The sequence below is a fragment of the Motacilla alba genome, chromosome 3, assembly GCF_015832195.1.
Source record: "Motacilla alba alba isolate MOTALB_02 chromosome 3, Motacilla_alba_V1.0_pri, whole genome shotgun sequence".
NCBI classification, from domain to species: Eukaryota; Metazoa; Chordata; class Aves; order Passeriformes; family Motacillidae; genus Motacilla; species Motacilla alba.
In genome coordinates this window covers 16,222,659-16,244,309 of record NC_052018.1, presented here as the reverse complement: position 1 = coordinate 16,244,309, position 21,651 = coordinate 16,222,659, and the positions used below count along the sequence as shown (strand labels likewise).

The 21,651-nt window shown below is 36.9% G+C and overlaps 1 protein-coding gene across 3 annotated transcripts in view; it reads right to left on the bottom strand.

Moving 5' to 3' along the window:
- KIDINS220 (kinase D interacting substrate 220) overlaps positions 1 to 21,651 on the bottom strand; it is a 76,256-nt gene that overhangs the window by 41,421 nt on the left and 13,184 nt on the right. For all 3 annotated transcript variants that reach the window (XM_038133733.1, XM_038133736.1, XM_038133737.1), the window contains exons 4-18: positions 21,381 to 21,479; positions 19,880 to 19,978; positions 18,852 to 18,953; positions 18,327 to 18,425; positions 17,224 to 17,421; positions 15,306 to 15,404; positions 12,959 to 13,057; positions 12,193 to 12,291; positions 11,039 to 11,216; positions 10,358 to 10,522; positions 8,801 to 8,980; positions 8,285 to 8,450; positions 7,251 to 7,402; positions 4,067 to 4,356; positions 112 to 252 (exon numbers count right to left, since the gene is read on the bottom strand). In XM_038133733.1, coding sequence (XP_037989661.1) covers positions 112 to 252; positions 4,067 to 4,356; positions 7,251 to 7,402; positions 8,285 to 8,450; positions 8,801 to 8,980; positions 10,358 to 10,522; positions 11,039 to 11,216; positions 12,193 to 12,291; positions 12,959 to 13,057; positions 15,306 to 15,404; positions 17,224 to 17,421; positions 18,327 to 18,425; positions 18,852 to 18,953; positions 19,880 to 19,978; positions 21,381 to 21,479 — 2,166 coding nt within the window. The remainder of the gene's footprint in view (positions 1 to 111; positions 253 to 4,066; positions 4,357 to 7,250; positions 7,403 to 8,284; positions 8,451 to 8,800; positions 8,981 to 10,357; positions 10,523 to 11,038; positions 11,217 to 12,192; positions 12,292 to 12,958; positions 13,058 to 15,305; positions 15,405 to 17,223; positions 17,422 to 18,326; positions 18,426 to 18,851; positions 18,954 to 19,879; positions 19,979 to 21,380; positions 21,480 to 21,651) is intronic.

Here is a 21,651-nt window from a genome sequence, read left to right as displayed (position 1 = left end):
TTAATTACCACAACATAGCTTTCTTTTTACAGAAAACACACAATAAGCTCATTTGTGGAACAGATCATGCATATAATCCAGAGGTTATCTCTATAAAATGATCCAACTCACAGTATCAAGCATCTGTAAAACCTTGTCCTGTTCACAAGCATCCAGTCCATCAATAATTACAACAAGCCTTGTTTGATTCTGAGTGAAGCTGTCAATGGTTTTTGCCATTTTGGCCATCAGTTCCACTTCACATTTCAAAACCTATAAAAACGAAAATAAAAAAGAAGGAAAATACACATCTATAATACTTAAGAACTGATAAAAATACATATATTTCCTTTTGCAGATTACTATTTGTCCCAAAAATACTTCAGTAAGATTACAAGAATAAACTTCCAAATACTCAAAGTGAAAGTACTAAAATGTTACTTTCAATATATAAATTTCCCATTTGAACTAAAATGTACAACAGAAACATATATTCCGCTTTGATACAACTAACTATCCTCATTTAAAATCCATTACAATGTTATTTAAGAAAATAATATTTATGCACAGTAAAACAGAATAAAAGAGCATTTGTAGCTTCAGCTAGTCCTCAAATATTGCTTTGCATAAAATGTATGGCAAAATTTTCTATCTGCCTTCCAGCCAAGCACAAGCACATTATGCTATTACTGTAATACTCAGTCACTGCTATATATACTATATATATATATATATATATATATATATACACACATATATATATGCTTGATATATATATATATATATATATATATGCAGTCTGAAGATTAGTTAAGTTTTTCAACATTGTTACACATGTAACAACCAACCATAACATAGAAACAAAGGTGGAATTTGCCTTTCCTAACTTCAGCACCTAACAGGTAGACATTAAAATCTGATCTCTTAATCAGTAGATTCATTAGAATGTGCACAATAAGATGACATAAAACATGAGATTAACAATGAGATAAAAACATGAGATTAACAACTCTCCTGAAATACCTACTTCTCTCCTTTGATGGCAAAGAGTGACCCTAACTCCAAGAGGTTTGAAGTTATGTCAGATAAATACCACTCAACAAACAACTGTCAAGAAACACAGTACCAAGACACAATCAGGTCTTCTGTGCTGCAAAAACATGGCACTAGGCATGCTGGCATGAGACGGCACTCACCTTTCTCAAAGGGCAAAGAGAGCCTTTGACCAGGAGCCAGCAGGGTTAACAGACACAGCTTTAAACAAGAGGGAGCAGGATAATATCAGGTTTGCCCACAAACTGTGGTATGATACACCAAGGTTAGAGGGATGCAGGGCTAGTGAGGGCCCTCATCTGACATGTGCTGGCCACACTGGAGCATCCTTGGAAGTCTTATGGAGATGTGGCAGAGGCTACTGAGGTAACAGAAGCCAAAAAAGAAACACCACCAAAATACTTCACAAGAATTAAAGGGTGCTCTTCTAAGAAGGTGACACAGCTGACAACCCAGCTGAGGTGCCTCTACCTCAATGCACACAGACTGGGCAACTAACAGGAGGAGCTGGAAGCCACTGTGCTGCCAGAAAGCTGTGACCTAGCTGCCATTCCAGAAATTTAGTGGATGAATCCTGTGACTGGAGTGCAACTATTGATGGCTGCAGGCTGTTCAAATGGGACAGGAGAAGAAGGAGGGGAGGAGAGGCTGACCTCTACATCAAGAGATGGAGAGATCACAAAAAGATGCCTCTGAGAAGCAGCCACAAACTGGTAGAGTCAGTGCATAAAAATTTGTGAGGACCAGACCAATAAATGACACCTTGGGGTTTGTGTCTGTAACAGGCCTGATCAAGAGGGACCTATTGACAAAGGCTTCGTGTCCCAGCTACAGGAGGCATCATGCTCATGGGCTTGCATCCTCCTAGGGAACTTAGACGACCCCGACATCTGGAAATGTAGCCCCATGAGCTGTCAGCAATCCAGGAGATGGCTGGAATTCAGGTAGGTAATAGACAAGCCCTACCAGAAGGGGAGCAACACTGGACCTGATGGTCACTAATGTAAGTGAGCTAACTGGAGATGTCAAGCTTGGAGCTGCATCCTGGGCTGCAGTGATCACACTCTGCTGGAGTTTGCGGTCCTGAGGGATATGGGTCAGGTAGGGAGTAAAGTCAGCACACTGCATTTCAAGAAAGCAAACTTTTAGCTCTTCAAAGAGATAAGTCAACAGACCCCCTGGAAAACCGACTACAGGGACAACACAGCTGGCAGATGTTTTAAGGATGATTTCCATGGAACACGAAAGCCTGTAATCCCCAGGTACAAGAAAATTGGCAAGGAAGACTAAAAGCTGGTTGCACTGAATAGAGATCTGCTGGTCAAACCAAATGCACAGGCAGTGGAAGCAAGCACAGGCATGCTAGGAAGAGTACAGGGACAGAGTCTGGTTGTGAGGGGATGTGATGAGGAAGGCCAAGGCACAGCTGGAACTGAACTTGTCAAGAGATGCAAAAAATAACAAAGGGTCAATGGCTTAGCGTCCCAATGGACATCAGTGACAAGTGCTGTCCCTCAGAGGTCCACACTGGGACCAGTGTTATTTAGTATCTGCATTAATGACATGAATGAAGGGATCAAGTGCATCCTCAGCAAGTTTGCAGATGACACCAAGATAAGTGGTGCAGTTGACACACCTGAGGGACAGGATGCCATCCAGAGGGACCTGGACAAGCTCAAGAAGGTGGTTCATGAGGTTCAACAAGGCCAAGAGCAATGCCCTGCACCTGTGTACTCCACCCCTGGTATCATTCCAGTCTGGGGGATGAACAGATGTAGAGGAGCTCTGCCAAGAAGGACTTGGGGGATGCTGTGGGTGAGAGGCCGGACACGGCCCAGCCACGTGCCCTTGCAACCCAAAAAGCCAAAATGTGTCCTGGGCTCTATCTAAAGCAGTATGGGCAGCAGGTGAGAGAAAAGATTCTGTCCCTCTGCTCCACTCCAGTAAGACCCTACCTGCATTCCTGCATCCAGCTCTGCACTCCTCAGCACAGGAATGATACCAATGCATTGGAGCAAGTCCAGAGGAGGCCACAAAGATTATTAGAGGGATGGAGCACCTCTGCTGTGATGAAAGGCTGACAGAATTGGGATTATTCAGCCTGAAGAAGATAAGATTCTGGGGAGATGCTTATTGTGGCTTTCCAGTACGTAAAGAAACCTGTAAGTAATAGGAAGACAAACTTTTTAGCAGGGCCTTTTGCAAGAGGACAAGGGGGATTGGTTTTAAAAACTGTAAGGACAGTCAATTTAGGTTAGATATAAGAAAGAAGTTTGTTTAAAATGAGGTGGTAAAACACTGGTACAGATTGCCCAGAGAAGTTGTGGATGCCCATCCTTGGAAATATTCAAGGTCAGGTTGCACTGGCTGACCTTTAAAATGTCCCTTTCAACTCAAACTATTCTATGACTGCATGAAAAATATCTGTATAACAGATTTTTATACACTGGCTGTAATCCACAAAGTTAAAAATCACAATGCTACATTTTACTTTCAAAGAGGAGCATATAGCATATCTGATGACAGCCTGTGGGTATATTTATCATTTATAGATACAAGACAGCAAAACAATAGTATTTTCTACCATTTTCCATTAAATACGTAGAGTGTTTCGTAATGTTCTTTCAGTGCTATAATTCCTTTCTTAGCAAAGAGGTCTTGCAAACAAAGTTAGGCTTGATTTTACACCTTTAGAAGATTCTCAAAGTTATTCTTTCTCATCTTATGATCTAAAGTAAGTTTTTACAAAATAATGGTAATTGACAATTGTTTTCCAAGTACTTTCTTCCCAGCAAAAATAAAATCATTAAACTGAACCCCCAAATGTAACATTCATGATTAAGCAGATAGATCTCATATACTAAGTACAATTACCACCAGCACAGAAGTGTTCCATTCAGTAAAAACTCACCAAGTCTCCTTCTCCTGTTGTGAGACTTAGCCTGATTAAATTAATGGTGCCCCAATTTAATAATGCTCCATGTTTGGGGGTTTGTTTCATTCCTTTTAAGGGCAAATTCATATAAACACTCACCTTCATGAAGCCCTCGCTTTTCAGCTTGTGAAGCTTGGAGGCAGCACTGTGAAGACGTTTTCTCTGAGAATTCAGAACTGAGTCCATCACCTGCCACCATGTGCGGCAATTCAAGAAAAAGGCCAAACCAACAACACAGGTCACTGTTATGAGAATAACATTCACTGTCATGTTGGCTGACTCCACATTAAAAATCGCCAACAGGGCGATCGCAGAAACAACGCAAGACAAGATGAACAGGAAAATCACAAAGGATGGGAGGCAGCAAGTCTTCTTCCACTTCTTTTTACCTAGGAAACAGGTATTGCTGTTAGAATTAATGCACAGTGTAATGACAGGTGAGTGAAAAATATATTAACTTGCATACTTCTCATAAAACACTAACTGGGACAAAAGCTTACTGCAGTGTTACCACCTAGACACAAACCAGGGGAGAAAAAAAATTATTATTTGCCAAAATTCTTCAAAATTATGAAGTAGAGATCTTCCATTAATCTTTAGTTTATTTCCAACATTTCAAGAAATCCATACCCGACAGAAATGGCGATTTTGTATCAGTGCTATCACCCCTTTTGAGGCATCTCTTTGTAAAGTGTATTTATGTAAATAAATTCTAGGACAACAGTACAGGAGCTACTCAGTTTTAAACTGGAACCTGGTACTTACATAATCTAATAGTAATGGTACCATTGGAGAACTAAACCAAAATTGCAAGCTGCAATCTGAGGCCATCCTTTCTTGTATGCTAAAACACAAACGAATGGGAAAACTGCAGCAAATATGCTTTGGACAGCTCACAAGGACCCCAGAGGAGAATACAGAGCTCCTGACTTCACTTGGACTGACAAGAAAGAAGCGAATATTGAAATTGGAGCTTAGCACAGCTAAATCAGTGACCAAAGAAACAGCATTTTCCAAAGCAGCAGTCTCTGTCTTTAGGACCTGTGCAGATCCAGTGGTCCATCTAGAAGATTGCTATTTTCTGGACACATTTATTGATAACAAAGAATAGAATAGCAATGATCTGAAGCAAAATTATGAGAGCTAAACATCAGAATTTGAACTGCAGGGGGAAAACCAAATTTTTAATATGCTAAGTAGAAAGAATAGTCAAGGTTTATATGTGACCCATATTATTCTCTATACCAAGGCATGAGCTGCAAGGGTTTTTCACATTGCTGACATAAATGACTCATAGGATTGTGCTGCAGGACAAAGCAAAAGAAATGCATAATGACAGAAGTGAGAGGCAAGAAATGAAGGGGAACAGCTCAGATATAATTAGATTCAGTTCTAGACTTAAGTAGAAATGTAAGCATACTCTTACTAGAAAGAGACAGAACTGGATTAGAGAGACACTTAAATATCATGAACAATGTCATGACAATTGAAAGAGGCGTGTCTGCAAGTTTACAGACATAACAAAAATTAAGATACAGAAGGCTAAAAATAAACCTCTATGGAATTTCTGTGAACATCTAGAGGTAATAAACCTATGACCCCTATGACCTGTAAACAACTCTAGAAAAGGAGAGAATGTGCAAAATCATCAAACAGATAAAATAAATTTTAAAAAGCAGTTAGATATTTAGACAGAGCACAGGAAGGCAACAGAGCAAAGAATACAAGTGAATGTAAGATTACAAATAAATGGGAGAAGATGATTACTGCAAATAATCACAAGAAGCCAGCACTACACTGCCATTCCCAAGACATCTTCAGGAGAAATTACAGCATCATGAAAGCTGTTTCACTGAGATTAAGGAGAGGAACTGCAGAACCTAACATGGAAAAAAGGGTGAAAAAATCCACACATCTCTTTCATAAAGAACACTTAGTGAATTTGAAAAATAACAATGAGGAGTAAGTTGTGTTCAGCACACAGCTGAACATAGCAAACATAGCGTGTTTTTTCCAGCCTCTGCAGGACAGAAGAGTCTAAACATTTCACTTTGTGAGAGCTGACAGATTCCTCAATTCATGGACAAAAATAAATGAGAAGTAACTGACACATACTTGTGGAAACCCAGAGCACCGCGAATATTTCTGTGTCTGCTCTGGGGTGCCCCGATTCCCAGAGGTACCCAGAGGTACCCTGATTCCCTGATTTGACCCTCATTCACGGAGAAAGTTTCCTAGACTTCAAGATAGACTAGAATCCACAAAAGTGTGAAATAGGGTGTATCACTTAGGTGAGCAATTTAGGTTTTGGCATTTTTAGTATGTTGTGGATGGAAGCAAGATGGAGGGCACAGGGTGTCATCCTGGGTTTCTTCTTCATACTTCTTTCTTCTTCATGGGTTTGGGTGGCATTTTGTAATTGGGCAGAAAAGCCCACATTGTGGGCTCTTTGGGATCAGTTATTGGGTTAAAAGGGAAAATAATCTAGGTGTCAGTTCTTAATTGGATAGTTTAGTCTGAAAAGACCTTGTAACAAGAGATTGTTAGCCATTTTGTGCCTTCTAATGAAAAGCTGCCAAACTCACAGTAGTGAGACTGTTTTACTGATAAGAAATGATAAACACCTGAGTCCGAACATGAACTACCATCTCAGGTGCCTTTAAAAGCACAAATAAATCCTCAATTAATTGCAAGTTAAGCTCTAGTACTCCTTCTTCATGATAAGATACTGTTTCTAGAAACCTATTGATAAAACAGAATGAAAAAGCTTGTAGGATCAAGAGGTGCATTTCATCCCATCTTACTAGTACTAATCACAGCAATTTATAGGATAGGACCAACATGTTCTACACATCTATTATTTCAAGAACAAGTGGTGGTCATTCGTAAAAGCTCAAATTAAAATCTAATAAACTAAACAAATCTCTCATAGCAATACACAAAAACATACATTTCCCTTTATCTGGCTCAGACATACTGACTTAACTGCTATGGAAATATGCTGCATCTATAAGGATGTGATATAAATATAAATTTCCACTGATATTTCTGAAAACTATACTTCACAGGAGATATTCCTTTATTATATTCATAAAAATCAAGATTAGCAAATAAAACAGGGCATTTTTTCTCTTCCAAACAAAGAATTTCCCCTTCTCTATGAATTTCTGCATGGCTACAACAATTTCTAAAAAGAGCTTATAATGCAAAAAACAGAAGCCCTGGTAACAGTGTACTGAAATGGAATAATTGGAAATGTCATTCAGGTAAAAAAAAAACTAACCTTGTGTATCTTCTGTCTTGAAAACTCGAAATAGCCTTGTTGCTAGGAAACCAAATTCCCTTTCACATGCATCAGAGAGGGTAGCAATCATCTCAGCCAGTGAAGTCTCACCACCTACACTGGACAGTCTATTGTAGTCTGTAAACAAAAACCTGAAAGAGAAAAAGCATGTATTTTGTATGCTTCAGAAAACTTTAAATATTTTCTGGCAACTAAAATAAAAGTGTTGCTGCATGTCTGTAGTTAAAGGTTTTTAAGTGGTACAAAATGTAAAACACTTAATTTTTTTTTTAAATCTACATGGAATTTAACTACTTCCCCATTTATCAACCTCTTCTTTGCCCCACTTCCTATTCTAAAACTTGATTTCTTTAAAAGATAAAAATTGTCACATCACTAATAGTACCTCAGATGACAGTAAAAACATGAAAATATCTTTATGATGCCCAATCATAATATTGACAGATATTTTCAAAACTGCATTTTGATCTATTTTCAAATATTTATAAAGGATTAGGAAAAATACAGAAACACAAGATGACATAAAAAAGCACCACAAGGCTAAAAAAGAAGTCTTTAAGCAATAGAAGTAAATTAAATTTTCAAATACACAGCATAAATTTTCTTGTTTTCGGGTAAACTAGAAGCTTTGAACAGTCTGACGCGCTACTTACAGGGAGGAAAAAAAAAAAACCCAAACCTTAATAGAAGTAATCAATGGAACAAGCATTAAACATAGATAATACACAACATACATAAATTCTTGTTTTATTTGGTATGAATTTTCATTAGTACAACAGCCAAAACCCCTAATTCCAAAAAGCACTTCCACAAACTTTGGCAGATAGTTTTTCTTGAGAACACTACTATCTTCTTCACACTGAAAAGTTTGATCTTCTAGAGCTACTGTTTTTCTAACAGTAATCTCAATAACTTTTCCATGAAGCTAAACGTGCACAATGAACACATGGTTTGAGAAGCATCAGCATGTGCCTGACTGATTTACTCAGGATTAAATAAGTGAAATAACTAACCTGACAGGTAAAGCTTTAGTGGTTTGCTCTGGTAGTTCTGGAGGGTTCACAAACATGAGTTTGAGAAGCAACTCTAAATATCCAACATGTCTTGCCAACCTTGTACTTAACACCCAGGCCCAGTTCCATCTCTCCCCTTCTCTCCGGCCACCAAAGTAAATTACAGCTAAAATATTGAGAAGATGTTACAGTTTTAATTCAGACAACATTGATAGCTGAAAGAATCATGAAGTTTGAACAGATAAAGTATGGAGTTTTGTAAAAAAAGTTAAGAACTTTTAGCAGTTAGGCTAAAAATGAGAATGGTAAGAGTAACACAATGAAATTAATAAACAAAATCCTTGTTTGTTCTCAAGAATGCCCTCTCACAAATTATACGCAAATCAAAAGGTCCAAAGAAGTCTTATTGTCTCCAAAACCATTTAGTATTTTTTCTGAATGGCAAAGCATATCTACAAAGCAATATTTAATCCCAAAAACAGATAAAAACCTTCATGAATTCCATACAAGACTTACTAAAGAAAATGTAGAGAACAGCTAATAAGCTGAGTGACACTGCTATTCCAAGCTTTGCATCCACAGTGAAAGCAAGCAATAAACCCAAACCTCCACACAGCAAGAGTGTGAGGAATACAACAAGCCAGGAGAACTGAAACAGAGGTTCAATCTGCTGTCCTGCAAAAGTCTTCATTTCATCTAAAACAAAACCACAAAGACCAGTTAACATATGAAGTCACTAAAGAACAGATCATTTTTGAAAAGAACTTTTTCAGCAGACTGTATAATTTATCCCGATTATTGATCCAAAAAAAGACAACGATGCTTGAATTCTTCTTCAAACATCAGTACAAAACCTTAAGTTTTCATCCATGCAATGAATGAAAACATTTAAATACACAATTCTCAGATTCCTTGCTGCAGATTTTCTACTTCTGAAAGCATATTAAAAGTCATGCAATCCTCTTGCAAAAGTGTAAAACATATTTTATGACTCTGAGAAAAATAAATCCACCATATCTGTCAAAAAAACCCACCCAATCCCCAAAATCTCAATCACTGAAACACGGACTGTGTTCCTCAAATAGTTAGATATAAGAGTACAATGTGAAGGCTGTAATATTTCTGTTTGTGGATTCTTATTTACTAAAACAAGAATTCCTGAAGGAACTTATTTCAGTTCTACAGAATAAGAAATAATAGAGACACAATCCAGAATAAAAACAGGAATGAGGAACAGGAAGAAAACACTGAGAAAGTTCTTTAGAAATGTAAGAGCTCATCAGAACAAATATTGCAGTGTTTTTATATATGCTTTTTGTTTATGACATGGAACAGGAGGTGAAAAAAAATGAATGCAGAGATCCCATTCTGGCTAATAGAGAAATCACAGAAAGTGAGAAACACCAAGACTGGTAGAACTATTTTGAATTATATTGAAACATCTCAGAAAAACACCCCTTATAAGAAAATGCTAAAACTAAATAAGATGTCTATATCCATCAGGAATAATATTGACTCATTTCATATACTGCATTTGCCTTCCTCTGACATTTCAAAAAGTTCAAAAAGCTCAAAACTAAGAAACAGGAAAGGGGAAGAAAACTACATGCAAAGAACATACACTAAAGAGAACAAAATATTAATAGCCTGATAATTGTTCTTAAGCATTGAAAAGAAAAAGACACATAGGATGCACAGTAAATAAATACTGCAGCAGAAGAGGTCTGAACCTGATCTGACACACTAACAGGCCCAGCAAGGAATATTTTGGCAGTCAGACTTTCTGCAGTACATAAAGGGTAGATTCACTGTTGCAGGAAACTCACAGGAAAATAGACAGAAGCACTTGAAGACTGTCTTGACATTGTATAAATGAACAAAGCAATCTATGGATTAACTGACCACAGTGAAATTTAAATCCTTTCAACACAGAAACAGAGACCAGGTACAACATTATGGACCAACAACCCTCACAAAAACCAGTAACTCCAATGTGATGCTTTTCATAGATAGATTGTACGTACTGAAAAGACTAAATCAGTACGTACTGAAAAGACTAAATCAAGCTTTTACCTTCCAGTTTCTTAAGCAGGAAAGATTTTCCACTTCCCCACTGTGCATACAAGCCTACACAGATGGGTGGCTGCATGGTTGGTTCACTCAGAATATCAGCCAAAGCGCTGCTGTACAGATCATAGCCCAGCATGTCACCGTCAGATTCAGTGGGAGACAAGTGTCCTGCAACACAAACACTGTGCTACACAACTTTGCTCTAAGAAAGCTCTTCAGTAGAACAACTGTAATACATCAAGTCATGACACGTTCACTTATATTTGTACATATACTCCTGCCCTGTAACAGCTGTTGCTCTTTGTACATTCCTGTTCAAAGGAATTTTAAATCATCCACATAAATGATACATAATTATCACTATTAAGGCCTACTACAAGATTCAAGACCCCAAACCACAAGAAGTCAAAGACAGTAATTCCCACACAAGCAAGATCCAAATAAAAACAAAGCGATCAACTGAAGTCACATAGTATCTAACGCCTAAAATCAAAATAAAAGGTTATTTTATTTCGGCCAAGCTTTCAGAGTTATGGGTTTTTTTCCCAACTGATTATTTTTAAGCCCTCCTGTCAAGTGCAACATTGAAACATTAAAAAACCTGTAGTGGCCTTTCAATACATAACTGAATAAACTGGATTGTCAACACATGAGTGATTTAAAAAGAAAACAACTTATACTTACTGGCACCAAATATCTGTGTTAAAATACTCTTCTGGTGGCTACAGTCAATATTGTAAGGGGTTTCTCCTGTCTTGTTGGGTCTATAAAGCAATCGACCATCTTTTGGATTTCTTAAGAGTAATTCAGCGAGTTTACGGCTTCTTCCACGAATAGCAATGTGAAGTGGAGTATCTCCTTTCTGCAATTAAGCAAAAACCTTGTAATACCTAACAGGAATTCCTGACTATATGTTCCTGACTATTCCTGACTTTCTTGACTGTATGTTCAACACTGTTTCAGAAACATTATTTCATTGAAATAAATCTTGGGGCACTTTCAAAAGCATCGCTGCCTTAGAGCAAGCCTTTTTGCCCTTGGAAAAGCATTACAAATGTTTCAGAGAAGACAAGTGAAAAAGTAGTTCTTAGACTGCTAAACCTCCGACACTGCCTTCTTTCTTAAATGCTTATTAATATCTTAAAGTTCATGAAAACCGTAGTCTCTGTGTAGAAACAAATGTCTACAGGCAAACCCAGGGACTTGTTTGGAACAAGAGATAGTGCTTGTTAAAATTATTTCAATGTCTGCTCAGACTTCCCCAAAAACTTCCTAGTAAAAGCTTTCTTATTGCATCAAATCAATATAATTACTTATTTACCCTAAATAAGAGATTAAAAAAAGCACCAAATAAGTGCTCCTGTATTTAAGAGGTTTGCAGTAAAAGTAGGTAATGCATAAGAAGACAGCAATAACCAGCTGTATTTGTCCTTGGCATCCTTTAGTTTCATGTCTATTAATAAAAAACTAACATTAGTGACAAATGACAACCATTCTGTATGCGCTTCTTCAAGTGCACTAAGAATTAGCTGTTTTATCTGTGAAAGTTTTTTATTCCTCGCCTGGATGTTCTTTCCAAGTAATTAAGAGCACCCTAATACAAAACAAACCAAAACCCAACAATACACTAATGCTGGAAACAAATTTACATTCAAGTGTTCCTATCTATTTAATTATTAAACATACGGGAGACTAAGCATTTAAGTCTTATTGTCTATTTCATTATTAACCATATGGTAAGCTCTCTTTCTGTATTAGCCTTGACAGGTCTCTCCAAAATCCTGCTGCAAAATTAAAATGATTAAATATACTACAATAAACAAACAAATATTCTTTACCTTGTCTACGGCAGAGACCTTAGCTCCTTTATCCAGAAGAAGCTCTACTATTTCAATATTTCTCATCTTGGTTGCCTTTATAAGCGGTGTTTCTCCATCCTAAAATGGAAAAGTAGGACTAATATAAAGATCTCCATATACCCAAAGCCAAGAAAAAGAAATAGTGATTGGGTAACAAATTAAAATATTTAAGATCATTAAAATTAAATGTGCTACTGTGCAAGCAACAACACTTTAGCACCTATGTCTGTGAGAAGTATCCCAGACCCAGTTTTCTAGATTGATAAGAAGCAAAAAACAACTCATTTCTGTCAATAACAGTGTCAAATAGAGAAAGACAAAATTCAGATATAATACAAGACATTTGAAAATATTTCAATGCTGTGCCAACTACTTCTCTTAGTTTTTTCCTTACTGCTGCACATGCCTGGACTCATGCCTAGTAATATCAGAAACCTCTTTCCTCAGTTTCCAGTAGCACCTGCTCTTTACTCCTTATTGCTGGTCCTGTCAATGTGCTGAAGTAAAGAATACACATGTTCCTGCTATCCCTGTTGGCTGTTTAACAGCAAATAATATTTATCAACAGAGGGAACATTGCTATTGCTGAGAAGCCTAATTTCACAAAAAAACCCAAAAAAATTAACAGTGTTCAAGGTACCAACACTTCCCAAAAACTGAATGTGGAATGATCTTCACATCACACAAGAGCTGAGAAAAGAACAGATGTTAAAAAAAGCAATTCAAGCAAAATTCTGATTGTTACCTTGGTACATGTCTCAGTATCAGGGTTGCATTGCAAGATATCCCTCACCATTGTAGCATTTCCTTTCTCAACTGCCCAATATAAAGCAGTTTTATTATCCTAAAAAAAAAAGAGTAATACAGACTTACAGTATTTTCATTTAGTTGGAATAATTTCAAAAACAGTATTTAAAGTACAACCACTATATACTGAAAATTGCATATAATACAGCAATTTTTATCACAGCTGAAGGCAAAGGGAAAGGTCAACAAATCTAATTGGCACAACAGAAGAATTTAAAAGGGAGGATGCAAGTTTGGCTAGGGAATATAAATCTATTTTGAAAATCTTTGTGAAATATATTAAGAGCTTCAACAATCCAAGCAGACTTAACCTGTCTTGAAAAAGTTTCTGAAACTACATGTAAGTATTCAGTTCTAACCCAAATATCCAAATTACCTAATGAAATAAACCATCTTTTTTTCAGAGGCCATGGAAGCTGGGAAGCTATAAAAGTAGATGGACAAGAAACACAAAGTACCAGAACGCTGATCAGCCAGACATTTTATCAGCAAACCTGGGGGAAGGTTCATAGCTGCAAATCTGCTTCTGTCATCTGTTTTTCCTCCCAGTGATGTGTGGATGTGTGCTACCCACAAAGTCTTCACATATGAGAAGACTTTCACAATCTTTCTGTAGCCTAGTGACTGCATCATGACTCTTTCTGTTTGATGCATATTTGTGTAGAGACATTTAAGAACAGCCTCTGAACACACACCTGCTTCTAAGCAGGAATGTCAAAGCGTCCCTTGCAGCCTTCCACCTTGCCTGCTTCTTTCATTTGCAGCTCTTTCTCTTCCACTCATGGACCTCACAGCAAAGTGAGTTTAAAGCCTTTCTCAACAGTTTAACAAGCCCAGTCACTAAGATTTCTTTCCTCTCCAATCACTTGAGATTCATCTTCTCTGTCCTTCAGTGAGCTGGCTTCCAAGACATCAGCCTGAGCTGTCCATCAGCTACACAGCCAGGTGCTCCCAGCTGGGTCCTTCCCCGTCCCAGAAGGGCTGAGGAAAACACCACCTAAGCCCTCACCTGCCCCAACAGCCACTCTCAATGGCCTTTCAGTCATGTTTTATCTAATGAAGGTATCCACCAGCTAGTGACCATATGAATGAATGATCAGCAAGGAACACCACTGCTGGAAGGCTGATCAAGACTCAGATATTTCTGAAACGTCACAAATTCGGGCAGTCAACACATCTCCCCAGAACAGGCCAGCAGGCAGGCGCTGCAGTGCAAACAGCGGGGAAGTTGCTCCCAGCAGGGAAGCAGCACTCATCTCCAAATTTGATACTGCTGGTCCTAAACTATGATCTGAAGTGCAGAGCCAAAATATTGCTCTGATGGTACTGACTCCTGCTGTGCCTCCCGTAAGGCCACAGAAGTGTTCTCTAGATCAACCACTGCCAATTGCCACTCAAGCAACCTCACGCTGCCAGAAGTCACAAGCTTCCCTGCTATCAAAGATGTTGCATCCTCCTGCTGTTTCTGTATTGCTTCAGTCACAGCAAGATGTCGAAAAGCTTCAGATTTTCAAACCCATGTCACAGCCAGAAGCTGACACACACGGGTTGCCAATGTCAGGCTAGAGGAAGAGATTCAAATGCTACTTTTTCTTGAGAATAAAAACTTGTTGGCTTCTCAGAGACACTTTGCAGCAGCAGCAGGCACTGAACCTTTGCAGCTCTCAGTGACTAGTTTGTTTTGTGTACCAACTTGGCAGAGCCCACGTGCCAACAAAGTAGAGTGATTTGAATAGCTTCAAGCAAAAGAAAGCAAGTTGAAACAAAAACAAAGGACAAAAAAGAAAGAAGGGCTAGGTAGAAAACACGGAAATCGCTAACAGTGTTTAACAGAAAGCAATACAGAAAATTGGTGGAGACAAGAACCAACCAAGCACAGTGACAGAATTGCTCAGACAACAGATATAATCTCTGGTGCATCATATTTCATTGATATTCTATTTAAAATATTATTAAAATCAGTATATTAGGTGTCTTTTAAAGTATGTCATTATTCTAAATCTGTTCAGTAGTGCAGATGAACTTCAGTTTATATCTTTTCCTTTTTAACCAGTATACAATTAAGTGAAAAAACTGTGCCTAACAAGCCATTACAATTACATGTAGCTTACATCTTAAAACCCACACAACGTGATGTATTTTACTGTTTGATGGAATTTGAATTTCCTACAGAGTAGACAGTGCAAACTTTAAAGCCCTGTTTTCAGGAACACAGTACAATTGTTTGGTATAAAGATTCACATCCTATTTAAGAAGAATTCTAACATTTACACTGTTGTACTTACCTGACCTCTGATATCTATATCAGCATATTTATGGAGCAGGGCCCTCACAATTTCAACGTGACCACCTCTAACAGCTCCAATCAACACTGTATCTCCACTCTAAAAGAATTGTGAAAGAATATTGAACGTGAATTAACATTATTTGCCAACAAGAAATGCAACATAGAATGAATTACAGCGTCCAAATATGCTCTATGCCTATTCACATTAAGAAATTGCCACTCATTCTAAAAAAGAAAGACACAGAAAATAGAACTATCTCCGAAAAAATTGGTGTATACGGAAAAAATTCTTGACTTTTTTTTTAATTGTTCAGGAAAACAAATACTCCATAAATACATCTAGCTTAAACCACTATCCTAAAAAAACCCAGATTAAATTAATAAGAAATATGAAAAGCCAACCAGGAAGACCAAGCACTCATAGTAATAACCTGCTTATAACCAAACAAGAATACTGTCAATCTCTTTGAGATGTTTCAGTTGACAAAAGCTCCTCAAGGATTTTAAATAAATGTATCTTGTTTACATACATTGTGCTATTATAAAGAAAAAAGCAAAAGGCTGATTTCATCTCCGATCCAAAAAAAAAAAAATCTGGTGTGGAAAATGAAGCTGTATATACATAAAACAAAGTTAAAGTTGTGCTTAAGGCTTCTGATTTTAACACACTTAAGGACATGCCAGAATTTCAGGAATTACTTTATAGTCCTGAAACTGCCTATTACTCCTTTCAGGATGAAACAGGAAAAATAAATAAAAGGCAAAATCACAGGTGTGGAACTCAGAGAACTCAGCAGTAGGAAATGCCCCATCAATCAGTCATTACATACTTGGCTGGAAACCAAGAAACTTTCTTTATCAAAACCTTCTCTAGCATCTGAAATTAAGAGTACTCATTGTTAGGTGTATTTTTGGCGCACAGTCAGCTGTGCTGAAAGCTGTAATTTCTCCTTCCTGAAAGCACAGAAATGCAGATCGCTGTAGAACATTGTGGCAAAAGAGGTGGTCAGAAGATTGCAATGTATTTTCTTAAATATTTTAAGTTTGCTTTGCTATGTGCCTGAGGTCAAATTTGTTGTGACATGACTGTAGCTCAGTACACTGCCATCTAAGAAATGCACTGACACTTGAAATATAGGAAAATGCATCCAAAATAATTTTAAATTTATGAGGCAATATTAGAAAGCTCTCCTCTATCCTCTGCAACCCCCAGCAATCCAACTTATGCAGTGTAAAAAACATATTACCTGTGTGAACTAAGTCACTGACCCTGATAGAGACATCTAAGTTCAGGTATCTAACCAACTACAGCCTCAAGGCTGCAGTGCTTGACCTGTCTCTGACACTTCAGAAACACCTCCCTGTCAAGAGGACAGTGCAGACAGCCCAAAGCACCTGTATATAACCTGATAAAATCCTGAGCTGCCAGCAAGCAGATTCACACTGTGGGCACTGTTCATGTCACATCTCTAGTGAGTAATGCACTTATGGGTGACGTACACAGTGTTACATTTACATCTCTTAACCCAGAGCTGAAGTCTCCCTCTCATATATGCAAGTTTTCTAGTAAAAAGTTTCATTGTAAAAGATAAACGTATATGCTGAATACATTTTTTTTACAGAATCCATGGTTTACAGTTTTAGCAGCACTACCCCACCCCAAGCCTACAGATTAGTTCAGAATTAGTCTATTGTTACATATATGTCAGATGCCCTTTGTTCTCAATTCAAGCATCTCAAAGAAGAAGAGTAGTTTCAGTAGTTTATCCTTTACCTTCATATAGCAACATTTAGCACCTAAAGTACTTGTAAAAGAGCAATACACAAAAATACCCCTAGATGGCAGAAAAATTAGAAAGCCAGAAAAACCACATATTTACGAATCTGCATGACAATTATGATGAAAATTGACTCACTCTGTCAGGAATGTTCACATATGTTCCAGCATCAAGAAGATCCTGCACAATTTCAGTATGCCCCTCTTTGGATGCAATCATCAAAGCTGTATTTCCATCTTTATCTGTTAGGTTTACATTTGGGTTCCTTTTCAGTATTTCTTTTACTGAGTCAGTATAGCCACCCTTCACTGCTACAATAAGTGCAGTCATAGAATTCTTTAAATAAAACAGAAAGATTTTATTGTACAGTGGATATAGCAATCATCATTATATCAGCAGCTCAAATAATAAGAGAACACTCACTGACATCATCTCTTAATCATCCAAATGCTACTTCAGTTTTCTGTTTTAAAGTGCACCAAAACACATGCTTTTAAAAACAAAAAAATAAAGAGCAATAGTAGAGAACACTTCAAATGCAAAAAGTAAAGTTCAGATCAGTTTCTTCTATCTCCTGAATGCCACACATATGATAAAAAAATTTTCTTGTCATATGGGAACATAATAATATCAAAACACCCAGGTCTACCAATACTGTTCACAAAGAGGATTTTTGAAGAACTTCAGAAATAATCATATGAATACCAAAAGTTTTCCTAATCTTCCACTTGAATTTTAATGGACTTTGGTTTTGTTTTGACAAGCAATTTAAATGTAATCTGTTTTATTTCAAAACAATATGCAGCTGAAACTTCTGAAAAAATTCAATTTCTGAAAAGTCACAGTCACCATTATTATTTTCAAAAGATGATTTGTGTTTGATTTACTTTTCAAATGGCACTGAGGAATAAGACAGTTGATGCATCAGGCGTGGATACTGAATAAATTTTGATAGCATTAACCTTCAGATAACAATTACCTAAAATAATTTATGGTCATTAAAATTTACACTTAACATACTGGTGTGTCCACTGACAATACTCCCTAGTTACATCATAGTTTTATTAAAAAGCACTAAGAAATTTCAGTAATATTCACATGCAGTCAGCAAATAGCTGAAAAGTAAAACACTCCAACATCAACACTTCATCTTGTCTCCTGTATTTCTTGGTATATGTTTTATTAAAAAACCCAAACAGGACACATGGATGTACTTATCACTGGAAAATGCAGTTACTTACAGCTCCTTCTTGGTCAACATCAGCTCCCATCTGCAGCAGGTATTTCACACACTCCAAATGCCCTTTCCTTGCTGCCCAAACCAGTGGGGTGGTTCCATACTGAAAAAAACATTCACAACATTTTATCATATTGCTTTCTGTATTTAGCATTTTGGCATCCCATACAATCTAGTATTTATCCTACATTTCATGGCATGAGTTTTTACAAAAATATAATTTGGTCTTGCAAATTAACACAAGCATTTGAAAAGGCCCTTCCATTTTTCTTTTGTAGATAGCTGTAAGAATTCTTCTTCTATACAACCTAGGATAGCAAGGTTTCCAATAGCTCTGAAAACAGAAATATGTTCACAACCATCTTGAGCATACTATGGACAAACCTCTTTCAAGCATAACAACTTAGTCTAGCATGCTAACTCTAAAATATAACAGCAAGTGTTTTTCTAATCAAGAACTCATAGATTTCCTTCCACAAGAAATTCATCAAACATTACAGAAATTAAACATTACATAGGTATAACTTACTTTGTCAGAGCAGTTCACTTTAGCTCCATGCTGCAGTAAGAGATGGACTATATCTGAGTGGCCACGTCCTGCTGCCCAAATGATTGGATAAACACTGTATTGCTTAGAATTAGAAAACAAATAAATAGTCTTATGCATTTTAATTATTTGACATCAACAAAACAAGTCTCAAGAGAAGTTAAATCCATAGAAGAATGAATATGCAGAAATAAATCCAACTACATTACCAATAGTTACCTAGATGATATCTAGGAAGATGTCCACTGTTTTGAACCAGTTTTGATTTATAACTCTTTAAACAAGGTTTGTAAATTCACATCCTTTTCTCTATAGGAACAGTTGTAAGGTGGAAGGGAAGCAACAGACAGCTGTGTAATACCCCTAAGTAATCAGGATTCCAGAGGAGTTGTGCCATGCACACGGACACTGCATATATAAACCTGGGAAAATCAACCATCACAAAGGTTGTTCTGGCCAGTGGGGTCCTCTCTTCATTGTTCCTTGCCTCAAACAGCAGAGAACTGCTAGTATAAACAAATTGATCCGTGCCCACACTTTTGTAAAAAACACTTACAAATGAACTAAATCTCAAAATCTTAGGGATTTTTAATTCTCCAACATGAATGGTATATGTTCATATAATCTAAACTATTATGAAACAATTAAAGCAAATTATGGTTTCTACATTACACATATTAGTTACTCCATTAACTTTTACAGATGCAGAAAAATGACAGCTGTTATACAAGTAACATTAGATACACTACTTATCTTTTCTATGATTTCCTCTCCTGATAATTTGAATCTCAGTATGAGCTATACACTCATTTGCTTCAGTTTAAAAAAATTCAAAATTATTAAAAAGCCAGTGGTAATCACACAGATTATTAAAGCAAGCCCTTTATAAAGTACAGTAAAAAATGTCATACTGCAGAAAAAGCAAAATATTTGATCAAGATAATAAGATGAGTGTACAATTCAAGACTTCAAACACTTGGGAGGAGGAGATGTTTAAGACTAAAACTTACCATGCCTGTGATGTTTGGATTTGCTCCTTTCTCAAGCAGCAGTTTAGCCACTTCAGTACGGCCTTTGTACGATGCCCACATCAGGGCAGTCCATCCTCCCTAGAAAACACAATTCAAAGAATTGTAAAATCTGAAAAATACTAGGAAGTGTAACTAATAACTTTTATTTCATTTTGTATTTGTCCTAAGACTATTCTGCAAATTTAAAATACAGTAAGGACTAACTACACAATGTTGTAATCCTATTTATTCAGAATAAATATTAAGCTCCTGTAAGGAAGTGCTAATTTCCTGTTATATGCAAAACTTGGGAAAACATCATGTTCTTAATGTTGCTGAACACTGAATTCAGATTTCAAAGGCATACAAATCCAACTACTGGATTAAAAAAAAAAAAATACAACAAGAAACACATCAATATCTTAAAGTCTAGATTCCAAATCAATTAACATGGAAAGTGTACTTTTGAGTTCTGTAGCAGGGGGTAATAAGAGCAATTAATTTCAAACTACACTGGAGTGTTTATTTAAGTTTGTAAGCTAGGAGACAATGAGGTTTTATGGCCTAAGGCATCTGACAGGTCAGGTAAACAAATATAATTTTAAAATAACAGTATGCCTCCAGTAACTGTAAGCACAGTTTTTATTTATTTCTTTATAATACACTTTCAGAGACGTGAAAGATCCCTCGGACTGGCAGAGGTCTAGAAATCAAGCACTTGGCCATGTGAATGTGCTTCACATTAAACAAAAAATCTTGGTTAGTGAAGATGCCTCAGCTTTCACACAGAGTGGAACTTCAATTAAAGGAAGCACCCCTAGTGGTTTTCCACATTTTAACTTAAAGCAGAACAAAATTAGTCCTTGCAGGTACCTAATTCTATCTTCTGTCAATGGGGACAGTTTATAGCTCTTCAGGGCCATCTAACTGTAGACTCAGGTCAGCAGCTTTTATAACTCCTTAGATGGGCTGTAGGGCCCACTTTCCCATATAAAAATTTGGAAAGATGAATGAAAACAAGTGTTAGGAGACTGAAAACAAGGACTGCTGTAAGAGCAATCATGGCCATCCAGAGTAAAAGTAAATACAGACAGGGATCTTCTGGTAAAGATAATGTTTATTTTACCAGAATACTTTAAAAAAAAGCCACAACCACCCAAAAAACCTCCAAGAAAAAAACCCACAAACGAATCCTCCTCCTGCAAAAAATTCTCACCACACAAAACACAACCCAAAATCAAACTGTTGTTGAGTTTAGCTTTTATCCAAAGCAATTTAAGGGGGGAATAGCAGCCCTAGTAAATCAGCTGCCATTATTAATAGTAAAGCAATCATTTGACAGCTGTAGAAAACAATATTTAACTATATATTCTTCTTCATTTCAGCTGCACTGGGTACATAATATAAAAATGAAAGACCTTTTCTTAGTTTTATGGAATCGAAAATCTCCAACTGACACAAGTGTTTTTCTATTTTATTTTTACACCAAGCCAACACATACCAAATCCCGATGCTCCAAACTGACATTATAATTGAGTAGCTCTGCTACAATAGCTGCATGTCCTTCTTTAGCTGCTGAAATAAGAGCTGTCCAGTTATCCTAGAAAAAAAGGAAAAATGTTATAAAGTAACATTCAATATTTCAATACAAGTAACCTTGTTTTTCAAATGTTTAATCCACAACAGGAAATACAGTAGCCCTTAAAATAGCTGTCCGTTAAAAAAATAATAACAGTACTAATAAACTCACAGCATGCCAGTTATACACATGG